This window comes from Anomaloglossus baeobatrachus, chromosome 2 (genome assembly GCF_048569485.1).
Source record: "Anomaloglossus baeobatrachus isolate aAnoBae1 chromosome 2, aAnoBae1.hap1, whole genome shotgun sequence".
In the NCBI taxonomy this organism is placed as follows: Eukaryota; Metazoa; Chordata; class Amphibia; order Anura; family Aromobatidae; genus Anomaloglossus; species Anomaloglossus baeobatrachus.
The window spans coordinates 748,112,456-748,130,648 of NC_134354.1; the positions used below are offsets into that span (position 1 = coordinate 748,112,456).

The window sequence follows — 18,193 nt, forward strand, 5'->3', positions numbered from 1 at the left end:
TCTCCCCATAGTGATGTTTTTTAGGTTTTTGCACCCAGTTCGGACTTAGAATGGTGTTCCAAACGTTATTCCTATTTGACAGACTTGTTGAGCCGTAGCCTGGTGCCTGAAAGCCCAAGAGGCACCAACAGCTCTGGTCGAATGTGCCTTGATCCCCGGCGGGGAAGGCACCTGAGAACTCTGGTAGGCATCCGAAATGGTCGATCTAATCCAACCGGCCAAGGTCGGCTTAGAAGCAGAGAGGCCCTTGCGCCGACCTGTGGTTAGCACAAAAAAAAGAAGTGCACCGCCTAAGAGCAGCGGTGCGAGACACATAGATCCAGAGCGCACGCACCAGATCCAGAGTATGCAGCGCTTTTTCAAAGCGATGAACAGGAGCCGGACAAAAGGAAGGTAGTGTAATGTCCTGGTTAAGGTGGAATGGAGAGACCACCTTAGGAAGAAAATCCGGAGTCGGACGGAGAACCACCTTGTCTTGATGAAAAACTAAAAAAGGTGACTCCGAAGACAGCGCGGCCAAATCAGAGACTCTCCTGAGGGAAGTTATGGCCACCAGAAAAACCACTTTCTGTGAAAGACTATGCAAAGAGACCTCCCTAAGAGGCTCAAAGGGGGGTTTCTGCAAAACCGTGAGAACTAAATTAAGGTCCCAGGGATCCAAGGGCCGCCGGTAAGGCGGAATGATGTGAGACGCGCCTTGCATGAAGGTGCGGGCCTGAGCCAGCTGAGCGAGACGCCGCTGGAACAGAACTGACAGAGCTGAGACTTGTCCCTTGAGAGAGTTGAGGGACAGTCCTAGCTGCAGACCGGACTGTAAAAAAAAGACAGAAGGGTCGGCAACGAGAATGGCCAAGGAGAATGGCCGGAAGAGCGACACCAGGACAGGAAAAATTTTCCAAGTCCTGTGATAGATCTTGACGGAGGAAGACTTACGGGCCCGAGTCATAGTGGAGATGACTTCAGGAGGAATACCAGAAGCCGTCAAAATCCAGGACTCAAGAGCCACGCCGTCAATTTGAGGGCCGCAGAATTCGGGCGGAAAAACGGACCTTGCGAGAGCAGGTCTGGACGGTCCGGCAGATGCCACGGCATCTCCACGGACAGTTGGAGCAGGTCCGGATACCAAGCTCGCCTGGGCCAGTCCGGTGCAATGAGGATGACTCGACGGCCCTCCATTCTGATCTTGCGCAGGACTCTGGGCAAGAGAGCTAGAGGGGGAAACACGTAGGACAGACGAAACTGGGACCAGTCTTAAACCAGAGCTTCCGCGGCGAAGGCCTGAGGATCGTGGGAGCGAGCCACGTAAACCGGAACCTTGTTGTTGTGACGGGACGCCATTAGGTCCACGTCCGGAGTGCCCCACTTGCGGCAGATTGACTGAAACACTGCCGGGTGCAGGGACCACTCGCCACCGTCTATGGATTGACGGCTGAGATAATCTGCCTCCCAGTTTTCTACGCCAGGGATGTGGACTGCGGATATGGTGGACTTGGAGTCCTCCGCACATTGAAAAATGCGTTGGACCTCCAACATTGCCAGGCGGCTGCGTGTCCCGCCTTGGTGATTGATGTAGGCAACCGCTGTCGCGTTGTCTGACTGGACTCGAATGTGCCTGCCCGCCAACAGGTGGTGAAAGGCTAGGAGAGCAAGAAGCACAGCTCTGGTTTCCAGCACATTGATTGAAAGGGCTGACTCGGACGGAGTCCAAGTGCCCTGCGCTCTGTGGTGGAGACATACCGCTCCCCAGCCGGATAGGCTGGCATCCGTGGTGAGAATCACCCAGGACGGAGTCAGGAAGGAGCGCCCTTGGGACAGGGAGAGGGGTCGAAGCCACCACTGAAGAGAGCTCCTGGTCCGTGGCGACAGAGCCACTAACCTCTGTAAGGAGGAAGGCCGCTTGTCCCAACAGCGGAGAATGTCCAGCTGCAGAGGACGCAGATGGAACTGGGCAAAGGGAACCGCCTCCATGGAGGCCACCATTTGACCCAGCACCTGCATCAGACGCCTGAGGGTATAATGGCGGGGCCTCAGCAGAGAGCGCACCGCCAGTTGGAGGGACTGATGTTTGACTAAGGGCAACTTCACAAATGCCGGCAAAGTCTCGAACTGCATCCCTAGGTACGTGAGACTCTGGGTCGGAGTTAGAGTGGATTTGGGAAGATTGACAATCCACCCGAATTGGGCTAGGGTGGCGAGAGTGAGCGAAACACTCCGCTGACAGTCTGCGTTGGATGTACCCTTGACCAGAAGGTCGTCCAGATAAGGAAGCACTGCTAACCCCTGGAGGTGCAGGACCGCAATCACTGCCGCCATGACCTTGGTGAATACCCGAGGGGCCGTGGCTAACCCGAAGGGGAGAGCCACGAATTGGAAATGATCCTCTCCTATCCCAAAACGTAACCAACGCTGATGTGACACTGCGATTGGCACATGCACATAGGCATCTGTGATGTCGATGGACGCCAGGAACTCCCCTTGGGTCATAGAGGCAATGACTGATCGCAGAGACTCCATGCGAAAATGCCGCACCCGGACATGCTTGTTGAGAAGCTTGAGATCCAGGATGGGCCGGTAGGTACCGTCCTTTTTTGGAACTAGGAAGAGATTTGAGTAAAAACCTCTGAACCGTTCCTGAGCGGGAACTGGGACAATCACTCCGTTTGCCTGCAAGGACGTCACAGCCTGCGAGAAGGCGGCGGCCTTGGAGCAGGGGGGAGTTGAGAGAAAAAAATCTGTTTGGAGGGCTGGAAGAGAATTCTATCCTGTAGCCGTGAGATATCATGTCTCTCACCCACTGATCGGAAACTTGCTTTAACCAAGCGTCGCCAAAGTGGGAGACCCTGCCACCGACTAAGGACGTGGCTGGAGCGGGCCGAGAGTCATGAGGAAGCTGCCTTAGTGGCAGAACCTCCTGCGGTCTTCTGCGGACGCGCTTTTGGGCGCCAGTTGGATTTCTGATCCTTGGCTGAGTTAGCAGACGAGGCGGAAGGCTTAGAGGATGACCAGTTGGAGGAACGAAAGGAACGAAACCTCGATTGATTCCTAAACTGGGCGGGTTTCCTGGTCTTGGTTTGTGGCATGGAAGTATTCTACCCGCCAGGAGCTTCGTTAATGATTTCATCCAGCTGTTCACCAAACAGCCGTGAACCAGCAAAAGGGAGCCCAGCAAGAAACTTCTTGGAAGAAGCATCTGCCTTCCACTCTCGAAGCCACAAAATCCTGCGGATAACAAGAGAATTAGCTGAAGCCACCGCAGTGCGGTGAGCAGCCTCTAGCATGGCAGACATGGCATAAGATGAAAAAGCTGAAGCCTGAGCAGTTAAGGCAACCATCTCAGGCATAGATTCCTTGGTGAGGGAATGCATCTCCTCTAGAGAAGCAGAGATGGCTTTGAGAGCCCACACTGCTGCAAAAGTCGGGGAAAACGCGGCCCCCGCAGCTTCATACACAGATTTGGCCAGAAGGTCAATCTGACGGTCAGTGGAATCCTTAAGTGAGGTGCCGTCAGCCACCGACACAACGGTCCGGGCTGAAAGCCTAGACACCGGAGGGTCTACCTTTGGGGAGTGAGACCACTCCTTGACCACCTCAGGTGGAAATGGAAACCGGTCATCAGAACCACGCTTTGGAAAGCGTTTGTCAGGGCAGGCCCTGGGTTTGGTCACAGCGCTCTGAAAACTGGAGTGGTTAAAGAACACACTCTTCACTCTCTTAGGCGAGGTAAACTGATGTTTTTCTGCCAAAGAGAGTTGCTCCTCTGACACTGGCGGATTGAGATCCAGCACAGAATTAATAGAAGCAATCAAATCACTAAGATCTGAGTCACCCTCAGAGAAATCGATGGGATACATAGCCTCCGAGCCCCCAGTGAGGGCATCCTCCTCATCTTGAGAGTCCGCTCTTGAGACAGAGCCGTGGGATGGGGAGGGGGAGGAAACCCTGCGCCTTCTCTTAGAAGGACGGGGTCTGGGATCAGATGATGAATCCTCCGTGAGCTCCGATGGACGGAGGTCAAAGGATAGGAGTCCTCTGTCAAGAGTATTAGAGGCACCCTGTGAGGGAGGCTGATGCATATTCATCAAAGTCCTGGACAAAAGTCCCATGGACTCAGCAAATGACTGGGATATGGACCTAGAAAAGGACTCTACCCAGGCCGGGGGTTCAGTCACAGGTGCAGCAGCAGCCTGAGAGACCACTGGGGCTGAGACTCCAGGCTGTGGCACCGCCAAGTTAGAGCAGACATCACAATGTGGATAGGTGCTCGGCTCAGGCAGCAGGAGCTTACATGCAGTGCATGTAGAATAAAGCTTTGGAGCCTTGCTCCTTGTGTGAGACATGCTGCTGGAGTGGGGGCTTTGCAGAGAATGAACCCCAGGGAGAATATACAGAGGTCCACAACCGGAGACCGGCTGTGGCTTACCAGACCGCTGAGCGCGGTGTTGTGTGCCCTCCAGATCCCGAAGCCCGGTCCCCCAGTAGCAGTACCTCAGCAGAGATGCAGAATGCAGGATGTCCCAGAGCAGAGTGAACTCTGCCTGAGAAGAGGGCATTCCTATAAAAGAGCGGGAACTGAAGGGCTATAGAGACCTGCAGGGAAGGAGGGACGCCCCAGCAGTGGGGAGTGTCCCTCCCCTGTGTAGAACGGCCGCCGGGAGGAGCCGAACCTGTCCCTCTGCATGAGTGACATGCGAGGGCAGGAAAACGAAACTAGGCCTCCGGCGAAGCCGGGGCCTAAATTTAAGCAGCGAGGCCGCCAAGCAGGCACCATCGGCGCGGTTCTCAGGCAAAAGCTAGAGAACCCGCCGGAAAAGTTAAAACAATCACATACAGCATACTCTCCCCTTACAATAAAGAACCGGGACCCCAACATAAACGTCTCAGGGGTACTTAGCTGCTGAGTCGCAGGGCCATGTCCCTGGGGATGAGTGCTCCGGTCCATCAGAATCCTTAAGGGGCTGTGGATGGAGACCGGACTCCTGCCAGGCATGGAGACCGTGCTGGCTCCCACTTCAAGCCAGAGCCCAGAAGGGATGGTGAAGGAGCGCGGAATGTAAGGCTGCAGCCTTGTAAATCAACCTTAACAACACCGCCGACACAGTGGGGTGAGAAGGGACATGCCGGGAGTCCAGACATGGACCCGCTTTTCTTCAAACTCTTTCGAAAAGTCAAACAAATCAGATGAGAATGCATGTGTGGATGTATGCCTCCTGACACAAAGCAATAACCTGGCTAGGACTGGCTACCAGGGGGTGTATAAGCTCAGAGGGAGGAGCTACACTTTTAAGTGTAGTACTTTCTGTGTCCTCCGGAGGCAGAAGCTAAACACCCATGGTCTGGGTCTCCCAAAGGAACGATAAAGAAAATGCTTTTTGTATGGAAGCTATAGCAAGCTCAGCCCCTACATGATGCGGCTCCCAGATGAAATGGCCAAAACCTCATGACAGATTCCCTTTAACAGTAAGCAGAATTACAGGTCGCTGTGTCTCTGACTCGCTCTTTCACTCCTGCTCCACCCCAATCCCATCTCTATAGAATTTATCAAGCAGTTCAGCTTGTGTCTTGAGAAAGACGAATTTTAGCAGTTTTTCAAAAGGAAAAATATCAGTTTAGGAGGCATAAAATGAGGATGAAGTGGCTCAGAAGTAGAGAAAGAAGCAGATTACTCTGCTAATATGACAACATTTCTGATATTCGCTAGTACTATTGATTTATGCAAAGTTTGTTGAAATGGAAGTGACCATTTTATCTTAACCCCTTCAGCCCCCAGCCTGTTTTCACCTTAAAGACCCGGCCAGTTTTTACATTTCTGACCAGTCACCTTGGCAAGTTATAACTCTGGAACGCTTCAACGGATCCTGGCGATTCTTACATTGTTTTTTCGTGACATATTGTACTTCATGTCAGTGGTAAATTTAGATGTTTTGCGTTTGGGAAAATTTTGGAAATTTGGTGAAAATTTTGAAAATTTTGCAATTTTCAAAATTTGAAATTTTATGCCCATAAATCTGAGAGATACGTCACATAAAATAGTTACTAAATAACATTTCCCACTTGTCTGCTTTACACCAGCGCAATTTTTGAAACAAATTTTTTTTCTGTTAGAAAGTTAGAAGGGTTCAAAGTTCTTCAGCAATTTCTAATTTTTCCAACAAAATTTACAAAAAAAAATTTTTTAGGTACCACATCACATTTGGAGTGATTTGAGAAACCTAGGCGACAGAAATTACCCAAAAGTGACCCCATTCTAAAATCTGCACCCCTCACTCTGCTCAAAACCACATCCAAGAAGTTTATTAACCCCTTAGGAGCTTCACAGCAACCAAAGCAATGTAGAAGGAAAAAATGAAAATTTTACTTTTTTACACAAAAATGTTACTTTAGCCATAAAATTTAGCATTTTCACAAGGGTATCAGGAAAAATGCATCATCAAATGTATCGTGCATTTTCTCCTGAGTACGCAGATACGGAAGTTAAGGAGCGCCATTTTAATTTTTGAGTGCAAAATTAGCTGCACTCATTAGTGGATGCCATGTCGGGTTTGAAGACCCCCTGAGGTGCCTAAACAATGGAGCTCCCGCACAAGTGACCCCATTTTGGAAACTAGAGCCCTCAAATAATTTTTCTAGATGTTTGGTGAGCACTTTGAACCCCTGGGGGCTTCACAGAAGTTTATAACGTTGAGCCGTGAAAATAAAAAAAAAAAATTTACCACAAAACTGTTGCTTCAACTAGGTAGCTTTTTTTTCATAAGTGTATCAGGAAAAAAAAGAGAATTAGCGGACGAGGCCGAGGGCTTAGAGGACGACCAGTTGGAGGAACGAAAGGAGCAAAACCTCGACTGATTCCTACCCTGGACAGGTTTCCTGGCTTTAGTTTGAGGCATGGAAGTACTCTTCCCGCCAGTAGCTTCTTTAATAATTTCATCCAGCTGTTCTCCGAACAGCCGGGACCCAGCAAAAGGGAGCCCAGCAAGGTGCTTCTTTGAAGAAGCATCTGCCTTCCACTCTCGAAGCCACAAGATTCTGCGGATAGCGAGGGAATTAGCCGAAGCCACTGCAGTGCGGTGAGAAGCCTCCAGCATGGCAGACATGGCATAGGATGAAAAGGCCGAAGCTTGGGAAGTTAAGGCATCCATTTCGGGCATAGATTCCCTGGTGAGGGAATACATCTCCTCTAGAGAAGCAGAGATGGCCTTGAGAGCCCACACTGCTGCAAAAGTCGGAGAAAACGCGGCCCCCGCCGCTTCATACACGGATTTGGCCAGAAGGTCAATCTGGCGGTCAGTGGAATCCTTAAGGGAAGTGCCATCAGCCACCGACACAACGGTCCGGGCTGCGAGCCTAGACACCGGAGGGTCTACCTTTGGGGAGTGAGCCCACTCCTTGACCACCTCAGGTGGAAAGGGAAAACGGTCATCAGAACCACGCTTTGGGAAGCGTTTGTCAGGACAGGCCCTGGGTTTGGTCACAGCGGCCTGAAAACTGGAGTGGTTAAAGAACACACTCTTTACTCTCTTAGGCAAGGTAAACTGGTGCTTTTCTGCCAGAGAGGGTTGCTCCTCTGATACTGGCGGATTGAGATCCAGTACAGAATTAATAGAAGCAATCAAGTCACTAAGATCTGAGTCACTTTCGGACAGATCAATGGGGTACATGGAGTTAGCCTCCGAGCCCCCTGTAAAGGCATCCTCCTCATCCAGCGAGTCAGCTCTGGAATCAGAGCCACGGGAGGAGGAGGGAGAGGGAACCCTGCGTCTCTTCTCAGGAGGACGGGGTCTGGGCCCTGATGATGAATCCTCTGTGAGCTCCGGTCCTGAGAGACCCCTAGCAGCAGAGGCACCCTGTGAAGGGGGCTGATGCATATTCATCAGAGTCCTGGACAGAAGTCCCATGGACTCAGCAAAGGACTGGGAGATAGACCTAGAAAAGGATTCTACCCAAGCCGGGGGTTCAGCCACAGGAGCAGGAGCAGCCTGAGAGACCACTGGGGGGTGAGACTCCAGGCCGTGGCACCTCCAAGTTAGAGCAGGCATCACAATGTGGAAAGGTGCTCGGTTCAGGCAGCAGGAGCTTACATGCAGCGCATACAGCATAAAGCCTTGGGGCCTTGCTCCTCGTGTGAGACATGCTGCTGGAGTGGGGGCTCTGCCAGAGAATGACCCCCAGAGAGTATATACAGAGGTCCACAACCGGAGACCGGTTGTGGCTTACCAGACCGCTGGAGCGGTGTTGTGTGCCCTCCAGATCCCGAAGCCCGGACCCCCAAGCACAGCACCTCAGCAGGGATGCTGCAAACCAGCGCTGCAATGACTGATCGCAGAGAGAACGCTGAAAAAATGGCCGCCGGAGCAAAGAGAGGGGGCGGGACTTGCTTGAGGAGCGGGATCTGGAGGGCCATTGAGACCTACAGGGGAGGGGACACACACTGCAGTGGGGAGTGTCCCTCCCCTGTACAGAACGGCCGCCGGGAGGAGCCGAGCCTGTCCCTCTGCATGAGTGACATGCGAGGGCAGTGAAACAAAAACTAGGCCTCCGGCGAAGCCGGGGCCTAAAATTGAGCAGTGCGGCCGACGCGCAGGCACCATCGGCGCGGTTCTCAGGCGACAGCTAGAGAACCTGCCGGAAATGTCAGTAAACATAATAAGCACACTCTCCCCCAACAATAAAGTACAGGGACCCCGAAATATAAACGTCTCAGGTACTTAGCTTCTGAGTCGCAGGGCCAGGTCCCTGGGGATGAGCGCTCCATTCCAGCAGGGTCCTGAAGGGCTGCGGATGGAGACCGGTCTCCTGCCAGGCATGGAGACCGTGCTGGCTCCCACTTCAAGCCAGAGCCCAGGAGGGATGGTGAAGGAGCACGGCATGTAAGGCTCCAGCCTAAGAATCAACCTTACAACACCGCCGACACAGTGGGGTGAGAAGGGACATGCCGGGGGTCCAGACGTGGACCCCACTCTTCAATCTCGTTCCAAAAGGAAAAAATCATATGAGAATGCATGTGTGGATGTATGCCTCCTGAACACAAAGCGATAAACTGGCTGGGTCTGCTCACCAGGGGGTGTATAAGCTCAGGGGGAGGAGCTACACTTTTAAGTGTAGTACTTTGTGTGTCCTCCAGAGGTAGAAGCTAAACACCCATGGTCTGGGTCTCCCATAGGAACGATAAAGAAATGCACCATAAAACGTATTGTGCAATTTCTCCTGAGTACACAGATACCTCATATGTGGTGGAAATCAATTGTTTGGGCGCACGGCGGGGCTCAGAAGAGAAGGAGTGCCATTTCACAGCAAAATTGGTTGGAATTATTAGTGGACGCCATGTTGCGTTTGGAGACCCCCCTGAGGTGCCTAAACAATGGAGCTAGCCCACATGTGACCCCCTTTTGGAAACTAGACCCCTCATGGAATTTATCTAGCTGTTTAGTGAGCACTTTGAACCCCTGGAGGCTTCACAAACGTTTGTAATGTTCAGCCATGAAAATATTTATTTTTTTTTTACCACAAAATTGTTTTTTCAAACAGGCAGCTTTTTTTTCACAAGGGTATCAGGAAAAAATGCACCATAAAACGTATTGTGCAATTTCTCCTGAGTACATAGATACCTCATATGTGGTGGAAATCAATTGATCGGGCGCACGGCGGGGCTCAGAAGAGAAGGAGCGACATTTCACAGCAAAATTGTTTGGAATTATTAGCAGACGCCATGTTGCATTTGGAGACCCCCTGAGGTGCCTAAACAATGGAGCTCCCCCTCATGTGACCCCATTTTGGAAACTAGACTTCCCCCATACAAAAAAAATAGTTTGCCAAATAAAAAATACGGACGACAGTAAAAAAAAAAAAAAAATAAATAAAAAATGAGCGCCTGCAACTGACACTATGGCAAGTGCCACACGTGAGAGCGATGCACGAATCTCGCATCGCATCATCCGGCACAGCCGCACACTCCTGTCTGGAAGAGAGCGACTATGCCGGATGATGTAATGCGAGACTCGTGCATCGCTCTCACGTGTGGCACTGGGCTGACCCTTACAATATTCAGCAAAAAATACTGTAGTTGCCGATTACTACAGTATAATTTTACTGGCCCTAAACTAAGTTTATTTGTACTTCTTAGTTTACCGAAAAAAAAATCAGAACGCATGCACGAACGCACGGATGTGCTGCAAAAAGGGGGGGGGGACTAGGTGGGATGAAAAAAAAAGATGGATGGAGGATGGGAGAGGGCGCGGCGGATGGAAGAGCGGTGGAGGATGGGAGAGGGCGGGCAGCAGATCAGGGTGAGAGGTGGTGTAGGAGGCTTCAGATAAAGAGGATGGGAGAGGGAGCGGCGGAGGATGGGAGAGGGCGCGGCAGATGGAAGAGCGGTGGAGGATGGGAGAGGGCGGGCAGCAGATCAGGGTGAGAGGTGGTGTAGGAGGCTTCAGATAAAGAGGATGGGAGAGAGCAGGCAGCAGATCAGGGAGGGGGTGAGAGGGGGCAGCAGAACAGGGAGGGGGGCAGCAGAACAGGGAGGGAGGCAGCAGCTGATGAGGGAGAGCGTGCAGCAGATCGGGGAGGGTAAGATTGGGGAGGGTGAGATGGGGGAGGGGGGAGCAGATCGGGGAGGGTGGAGGGTGAGATGGAGAGGGGGGAGCAGATCGGGGAGGGTGAGATGGAGGAGGGTGAGGGGACTGCAAAAAGAGGAGGGTGAGGGGGAGACGGGGGAGGGGGGAGCAGATCGGGGAGGGTGAGATGACGGAGGCGGGCGGCAGATCGGGCAGGTGAGATGGCGGAGGCGGGCGGCATATCGGGCAGCTGAGATGGCAAAGGCGGGCGGCAGATCGGGGAGGGTGAGATGGGGGAGCAGATCGGGGAGGGTGAGATGGGGGAGGGGGGAGCAGATCGGGGAGGGTGAGATGACGGAGGCGGGCGGCAGATCGGGCAGGTGAGATGGCGGAGGCGGGCGGCATATCGGGCAGCTGAGATGGCAAAGGCGGGCGGCAGATCGGGCGGCAGTTTGGGCAGGTGAGATGGCGGAGACGGGCGGCAGATCGGGCAGGTGAGATGGCGGAGGCGGGCGGCAGATCGGGCAGGTGAGATGGTGGAGGCGGCCGGCAGATCGGGGAGGTGAGATGGCGGAGGCCAGCGGCAGATCGCACAGGGTGGGAGATGGTGGAGGGGGCAGCAGATGAGGATGGGAGAGCGGGCAGGAGATCACGGAGGGGGGGCAGCGGTGGCAGCAGATAGGAGATCGGCGGCGGTGGCAGCGGATCGGGGGATCGGCAGCGGATCGGGGCCAGGGGCTTACCAGGGCACTTGCAGGGATCGCTCCTTTCGGCTTCCACAGACGGAGTAGGAGGGGAGCGGTCTCCGGCCCCAGATCCACGGTGATTGGAGAGATCGGTCACAAGGCCGATTTCTCCAATCAGAGCTGGCGGCGGGTGAAGCACTGATCACCCAGCTCCAGCCAATGATCAGTGCTACAGCTGCACTGATAAGGGCTGGATTTCAATGTTCCAGGCATTTTCAATGGCTGGAACATTACAGTGGCTGTGATTGGCTAAGCGGTGTTCGTCAGCCAATCACAGCCTCCGTAGGCCTGGGGAGGAGGCACCACCCCTCCTGAGGTCAGGCAGAGGTCCCCTCCTCCCCGAATCTAAGATTTTTGTAAACAGATTGCACTCCCCGGGGCTCTCGGGCCGCGATTTCGCCATGACGTACTGGGTATGTCATGGGTCGTTTAGCACTATGTCACCATGACGTACCCAGTACGTCAAGGGTCGTTAAAAGGTTAAAGGGAACCGGTCACACTTTTTTTGGCTATATGCTGCGGCCACCACCACAGGGCTCTTATATACAGCATTCTAACATGCTATATATAAGAGCCCAGGCCGCTGTGACTACATAAAAAACACTTTATAATACTTACCTAATGGTCGCGCTGCGGTGGAATTGGGTCACGGAGGCGTCTCTGTTGTCTAGTGCCGGCGACGCCTCTTTTGGCCATCTTCGTCCTCCTTGTTCTGAAGCTGCGGTGCATGACGAGTTGGACGTCATCCACACTCACCGGCATTTAGGTCTTGAGCAGGCGCACTTTGATCTGCCCTGAGCAGGGCAGATCAAAGTATTGTAGTGCGCCTGCGCAGGACTGGCGAGGGTGTATGACGTAGACGCGTCATGCACACAGGCTTCAAAAGAAGCAGGACGAAGATGGCCAAAAGAGGCGTCGCCGGCACTGGACAACGGAGACGCCTCCGTGACCCAATTCCACCGCAGCGCGACCATTAGGTAAGTATTATAAAGTGTTTTTTTATGTAGTCACAGCGGCCTGGGCTCCTTTATACAGCATGTTAGAATGCTGTATATAAGAGCCCTGTGGCGGCCAGCAGCTTATAGCCAAAAAAAGTGGCGACAGGTTCCCTTTAATAATCTACAAACGATTGAGGTTTGAAAGCCCAATTCAGATGCATTGGATTCCCTGGGTTTTGTATTTGGTTGGTGAAATCCGGAGTCACAATCCACAAGAAATCTAGAAACAGTTGTAAGATCTCATATTTAATAACTTACATTAGTTTTTTCTTTGTTTCTTCCAGTTCATCAAACTCCATTTTCTTTTCCTTTATTGATTGGGCACTTTTCTCCAAAACATCTTCTTTCCCGGTTTCAATGATGTCGTCATTTGGTTTGAACTGGTCCCAGCGGGCCTTAAACTTCTCCAGTTCTTGCATGTAAATATTCACCCTCATTTTCACATTTTCCTTCATTATCTCAATCTAAAGAGAAGATCAAATGAAAATAAAATTGTAATGTAGACAAGCTCACAAGGTCATTTTATGGATAAGGTAAAATAATGTATGCATAGATTCAGACAGAAATAAATAATTGATTTTCCCAGAAATATCCATGAGTATCGCCCCTTTCGGGTTAATGGGGCTGGGCATACACTGACCTATACAGGACCAAGATCAGCCAGATTGTCACACAGAGTTTTACACAAAACTCGCCAACTCACGGCAACATCAGACGCTGTTCACATTGCAGATTCTGACACTCCACTCGATGGCTTCTCTGGTGTTTCTGATCTACAGACTCAGACGTCGACCAGTTGTGTGCTAAGTCATAGACATCATAGCAAGAGTTAACTTCTGCTAGCCCACTTGTTAGACTTCTGGGATCACATGGTGTAAGGAAGCCTATCACATCTGCTCCTCTCAAATTTAGGTTGGAGGAGATCTTCCACCCACGCCAACTATAGTTTCTGCTGTGTTGGTCTGTGAGTTGTGGTGTCCCAGACTTGCTGGAGACAGAGTTGTTTTGGGCTTGGTGTTGTCGAGTTCCCCATCATCTTGTTGTTTCCTCCCTGCTTTTCTTTTCCTCCTAATCTCTTATCGTCTTTTACCTCTGTGAGCTAGTCCTGTGTGACAAAGTTTTGATTTCCCCTGTTTGTCTATTTCTGTGGGTTAAATCATACTCCTGTTCCAGCCCCCCTAGGGAAGGGGGTAAAATGATCAGGGCTGGTCAGGAGCAGGGTCAGGAGGAGACTCAGAGATATCCATAATGGTGGAGATGTCTAAGAATAGGAATAGCACAAGGTCCCCTAGTCTGATGGTCAGCTTAGGGGCCCCGATTTCCCGGAATCCCCATAGTCCCCTGTGACACACGTGTACAAATGCAGCCCCCACACAAAATAACAGGTACACTGACACTTACCTGCTCTTTCACCATTAATTGATGACTCTCCATCATTAACTCAAATTTATCCCACTTTGCTCGCAGATTACCAATTGTGTCCAAGCCGCCCCCTGCAACAGAGCGCAGCAATCTGTTTTTATCTTCAGCTTCCTTGAATAATGGTAGGATCTGTGAAATGCACAATATGTACAAAAAAAAATAAGGGATTATAAAATAAATTAAGCCATAACAATTAAAGAATATTACACTGATATTACACGGATAAACGTTTTTCTGTGTTTCACTTTATAAGAATACATAACACATACAGTATAACAGTTTGGATTAACAAATGGGATTACAAAGAACTTTCTTTTTCCTCCATATACAGTTGGTTTTTTTTTTGTTTGTTTTTTTAAACATAAGGCTTTACAATGGAAGATGTGATAAAGTCAGCACAAACATACATCAGATGGAAGTGATGAAGTGAACCACAAGCGCCAGCATGGAACAAGTTGAAAAACATCTATAGATTTGGCATTTGTAGTGTAATTTCTTCTGTAATTTGCTGCACACTTTTCATCTGTTGTGTTGTGAATCTCTGGTTCAGCTTGGATTAGACTTTTAGCTACAGACATGAATATATATATATATATATATATATATATATATATATATATACACACACTGCACTACTGATGATTGACAGTTTGGACCAGTGTCTTTGTTGCACTATGAGCCCCAAGAGCGCACGTTCCCAGGCTGCAAACAGACACAGCTTTGCCTCCGTAATACCAGAAGAGAGTGCAGACAGTGAGGCCAGATCCAGCCAAAGAGAAGAGCTTGCAGGCACGAAAGCAAAACAGCTTGTAAGTGCTGCTCGCCCAGAGAACCAACCACTTCTGATACGCTGCAGAGGTGGCCGGTAACCTATACAATTAAAAGACAATGTTCTTACATATTGTGTAGTACTGGATTTAATATTCTGACAATACCTGTCTAAAGAGAAGTGGGAGGGAGTCATAGGCCCCAGTGAAGATGGTCAATGGATGGAGATTTTAGAGAGGGTGCCGGATTTGTCCCTCAGCGAAAACCATCGTTTATCCCAAATATATTTACTACACCAAAAATATAGAACTCCAAAATTTCTATGTGATATTGGACTTAGAGGTATCCCTCTATGCAACAGGTGCAAAACCCAGTGTGCGGATCTCATCCACATGATGTGGTCATGCCCCAAACTTGACCCTTTTTGGAAAGAAATAATTGAAATTATTAATAGAGTCTATTCGGGGGGTGGTTCGGTCCCCTCTGGTGTGTGTTATGGGGTACGTTGAAGACCTGGTGATGGATGCATGGGAAAACAGCGGTAGCTAGAATGTTATACATGGCTAGAAAGCCGATAGCACAGTACTGGTTGGATGATCAGACTCCCTCTATTCCGGAGTACATTAGCAAAGTGAATTAGCTGATAAATAATGAAAAAGAAGGATTTTTGTGTACTCACCGTAAAATCTCTTTCTCTGAGTCTTCATTGGGGGACACAGGACCATGGGTGTATGCTGCTGTGACTAGGAAGCTGACACTAGACATAAAAAAAGTTAGCTCCTCCCTAGCAGTGTACACCCTGAGCCGGAGGCGGATCTATGCCAGTTTAGTTATGGTTGTTCAGGTTTCTCCTACTACTGCTTGTACACTAATCAAGGTAATAAACAAGAAAACACACAGTATCTTATCTAAACCTATACTGCCTATCAATATAGAAATATGCAAAATATAAATAAGCCGGGTACAGAAAAAACGTGTTCCCATAAAGAACCAGTAACATCCGGCAAACTAAGAGCAACCCAATATCCAAACAGGGTGGGTGCTGTGTCCCCCAATGTAGACTCAGAGAAAGAGATTTTACGGTGAGTACACAAAAATCCTTCTTTCTCTATCATTTCATTGGGGGACACAAGACCATGGGATGTCCAAAACCAGTCCCTGGGTGGGTACAGGAGCAGTCACACAGATTCATGACATATCCAAAAACTCTGTAAGAATGCTCGGTGCAAAAGTATACCGCCTTATCATAAGTGTGCGACAGCCGTCTGCTGTATCTTGAAAACCCTGGGAAAGGTATGAAGGCTTGACCACGTGGCGGCTATGCAGACTTGCTCGGCTGACGCCTGGCGTCTGATTGACCAAGACGCCCCAATTGCACAGGTGGAATGGCTTTTACACCCCTCGGAGGAGACCTGTCTCTAGTCCTGTAGGCCTCTGATATGGTCGGCCGGATCCAACTTGCAATGGTAGCCTTGGACGCCAGTATGCCCCCCCTTGGCCCAGTAGACAGGACGAATAGGCAGTCTGAGGTGCAGAAGGGTGCGGGTCTCGAAACATAACTCCTAAAAGCTCGCACTAGATCCCGTGTAAGCCGTGACCTTTCCAAGGATCGAATGGAGGCTGGACCGAAGGATTGAGGAGATTGTGCCTCCTTCAGACACTACGTTCGGTGGGAAAGCAGGAGATGGGCGCAGATCAACCTCGTCTTGTTGGAAAACAAGAAAAGTGACCGGCATGAGAGGGCTGCCAGTTCAGACCTTCTTCTGATTGAAGTAACTGTCACCAACAAATCCACCTTCCCGGATAGGCGTGACATTGAGGATTCCTTTTAGAGATTTGAACTGGGCTAATTGAAGAGACCCTAGCACCAGATTGAGGTCCCATGGTTCTAGCGGGGAACGATCTGGCGGTGCCAGAAGGGCGACTCCCTGGATGAACGTCCAGACTTGTGGCCGAGATGCTAGGTTTCTCTGGAAAAAAGAGAATTTTCTTACTTACCGTAAATTCTTTTTCTTATAGTTCCGTATTGGGAGACCCAGACCATGGGTGTTTAGCTTCTGCCTCCGGAGGACACACAAAGTACTACACTTAAAAGTGTAGCTCCTCCCTCTGAGCTTATACACCCCCTGGTAGCCAGTCCTAGCCAGTTTAGTGCAAAAGCTGAAGGAGAATAGCCACCCACAAGTAGAACAGAGTAAGAACCAGAACAACCGGAGACTCTGTCCACGACAACAGCCGGTGATAACACACGGAACAAGAAAATTGCCAACAGGCAACAGGGGGGGGAGCTGGGTCTCCCAATACGGAACTATAAGAAAAAGAATTTACGGTAAGTAACAAAATTCTCTTTTTCTTTATCGTTCCTTTGGGAGACCCAGACCATGGGACGTTCCAAAGCTGTCCCTGGGTGGGAATAAACAGAAAAAACTAAGAAGTAGGCGGAGTCTAACTTCACAAGTGGGCGACAGCCGCCTGAAGGATTAGTCTGCCCAAGCTGGCATCTGCCGAAGCATGAGCATGCACTTGGTAGTGCTTCGAAAAGGTATGCAGGCTAGTCCAAGTGGCAGCCTGACAGACTTGTTGAGCCGTAGCCTGGTGCCTAAAAGCCCAAGAGGCACCGACAGCTCTGGTCGAGTGTGCTTTGATCCCCGGCGGGGGAGGCACCTGAGTACTCTGGTAGGCGTCCAAAATGGTCGATCTAATCCAATGGGCCAAGGTCGGCTTAGAAGCAGAGAGACCCTTGCGCCGCCCTGTGGTTAGCACAAAAAGAGAGGTGCACCGCCTAAGAGCAGCGGTGCGAGCCACATAAATCCGGAGAGCACGCACCAGATCTAGAGTATGCAGCGCTTTCTCAAAGCGATGAACAGGGGCCGGACAGAAGGAAGGCAAGGAAATATCCTGGTTAAGGTGGAAGGGAGAGACCCCTTTAGGAAGAAAGTCCGGGGTCGGACGGAGAACTACCGTGTCTTGGTGAAAAACCAAAAAAGGTGACTCCGAGGAGAGCGCAGCCAAATCAGAGACTCTCCTGAGAGAAGTTATGGCAACTAGAAAGGCCACCTTTTGAGAAAGACGATACAAAGAAACCTCCCTAAGGGGCTCGAAAGGGGGTTTCTGCAATACCGTGAGGACCAAGTTAAGGTCCCAGGGATCCAAGGGCCGCCGATAAGGCGGAATGATGTGAGACGCACCTTGCATGAAAGTGCGGATCTGAGCCAGCCAGGCGAGACGCCGCTGGAACAGCACTGATAGAGCTGAGACTTGTCCCTTGAGAGAGTTGAGGGGACAGTCCTAGCTGCAGACCGGACTGTAAAAAAGACAGAAGGGTCGGCAACGAGAATGGCCAAGGAGAATGGCCGGAAGAGCGACACCAGGACAGGAAAAATTTCCAAGTCCTGTGATAGATCTTGACGGAGGAAGGCTTACGGGCCCGAGTCATAGTGGAGATGACTTCAGGAGGAATACCAGAAGCCGTCAAAATCCAGGACTCAAGAGCCACGCCGTCAATTTGAGTGCCGCAGAATTCGGGCGGAAAAACGGACCTTGCGAGAGCAGGACTGGACGGTCCGGAAGATGCCACGGCATCTCCACGGACAGTTGGAGCAGGTCCGGATACCAAGCTCGCCTGGGCCAGTCCGGTGCAATGAGAATGACTCGACGGCCCTCCATTCTGATCTTGCGCAGGACTCTGGGCAACAGAGCTAGAGGGGGAAAC

The 18,193-nt window shown here is 50.8% G+C and overlaps 1 protein-coding gene across 3 annotated transcripts in view; it reads right to left on the minus strand.

Annotated features, from left to right (window-relative positions):
- DYNC2H1 (dynein cytoplasmic 2 heavy chain 1) overlaps nt 1–18,193 on the minus strand; it is an 852,364-nt gene that overhangs the window by 642,054 nt on the left and 192,117 nt on the right. For all 3 annotated transcript variants that reach the window (XM_075337457.1, XM_075337458.1, XM_075337455.1), the window contains exons 21-22: nt 13,693–13,842; nt 12,550–12,755 (exon numbers count right to left, since the gene is read on the minus strand). In XM_075337457.1, the coding sequence (XP_075193572.1) occupies nt 12,550–12,755; nt 13,693–13,842 (356 nt within the window). The remainder of the gene's footprint in view (nt 1–12,549; nt 12,756–13,692; nt 13,843–18,193) is intronic.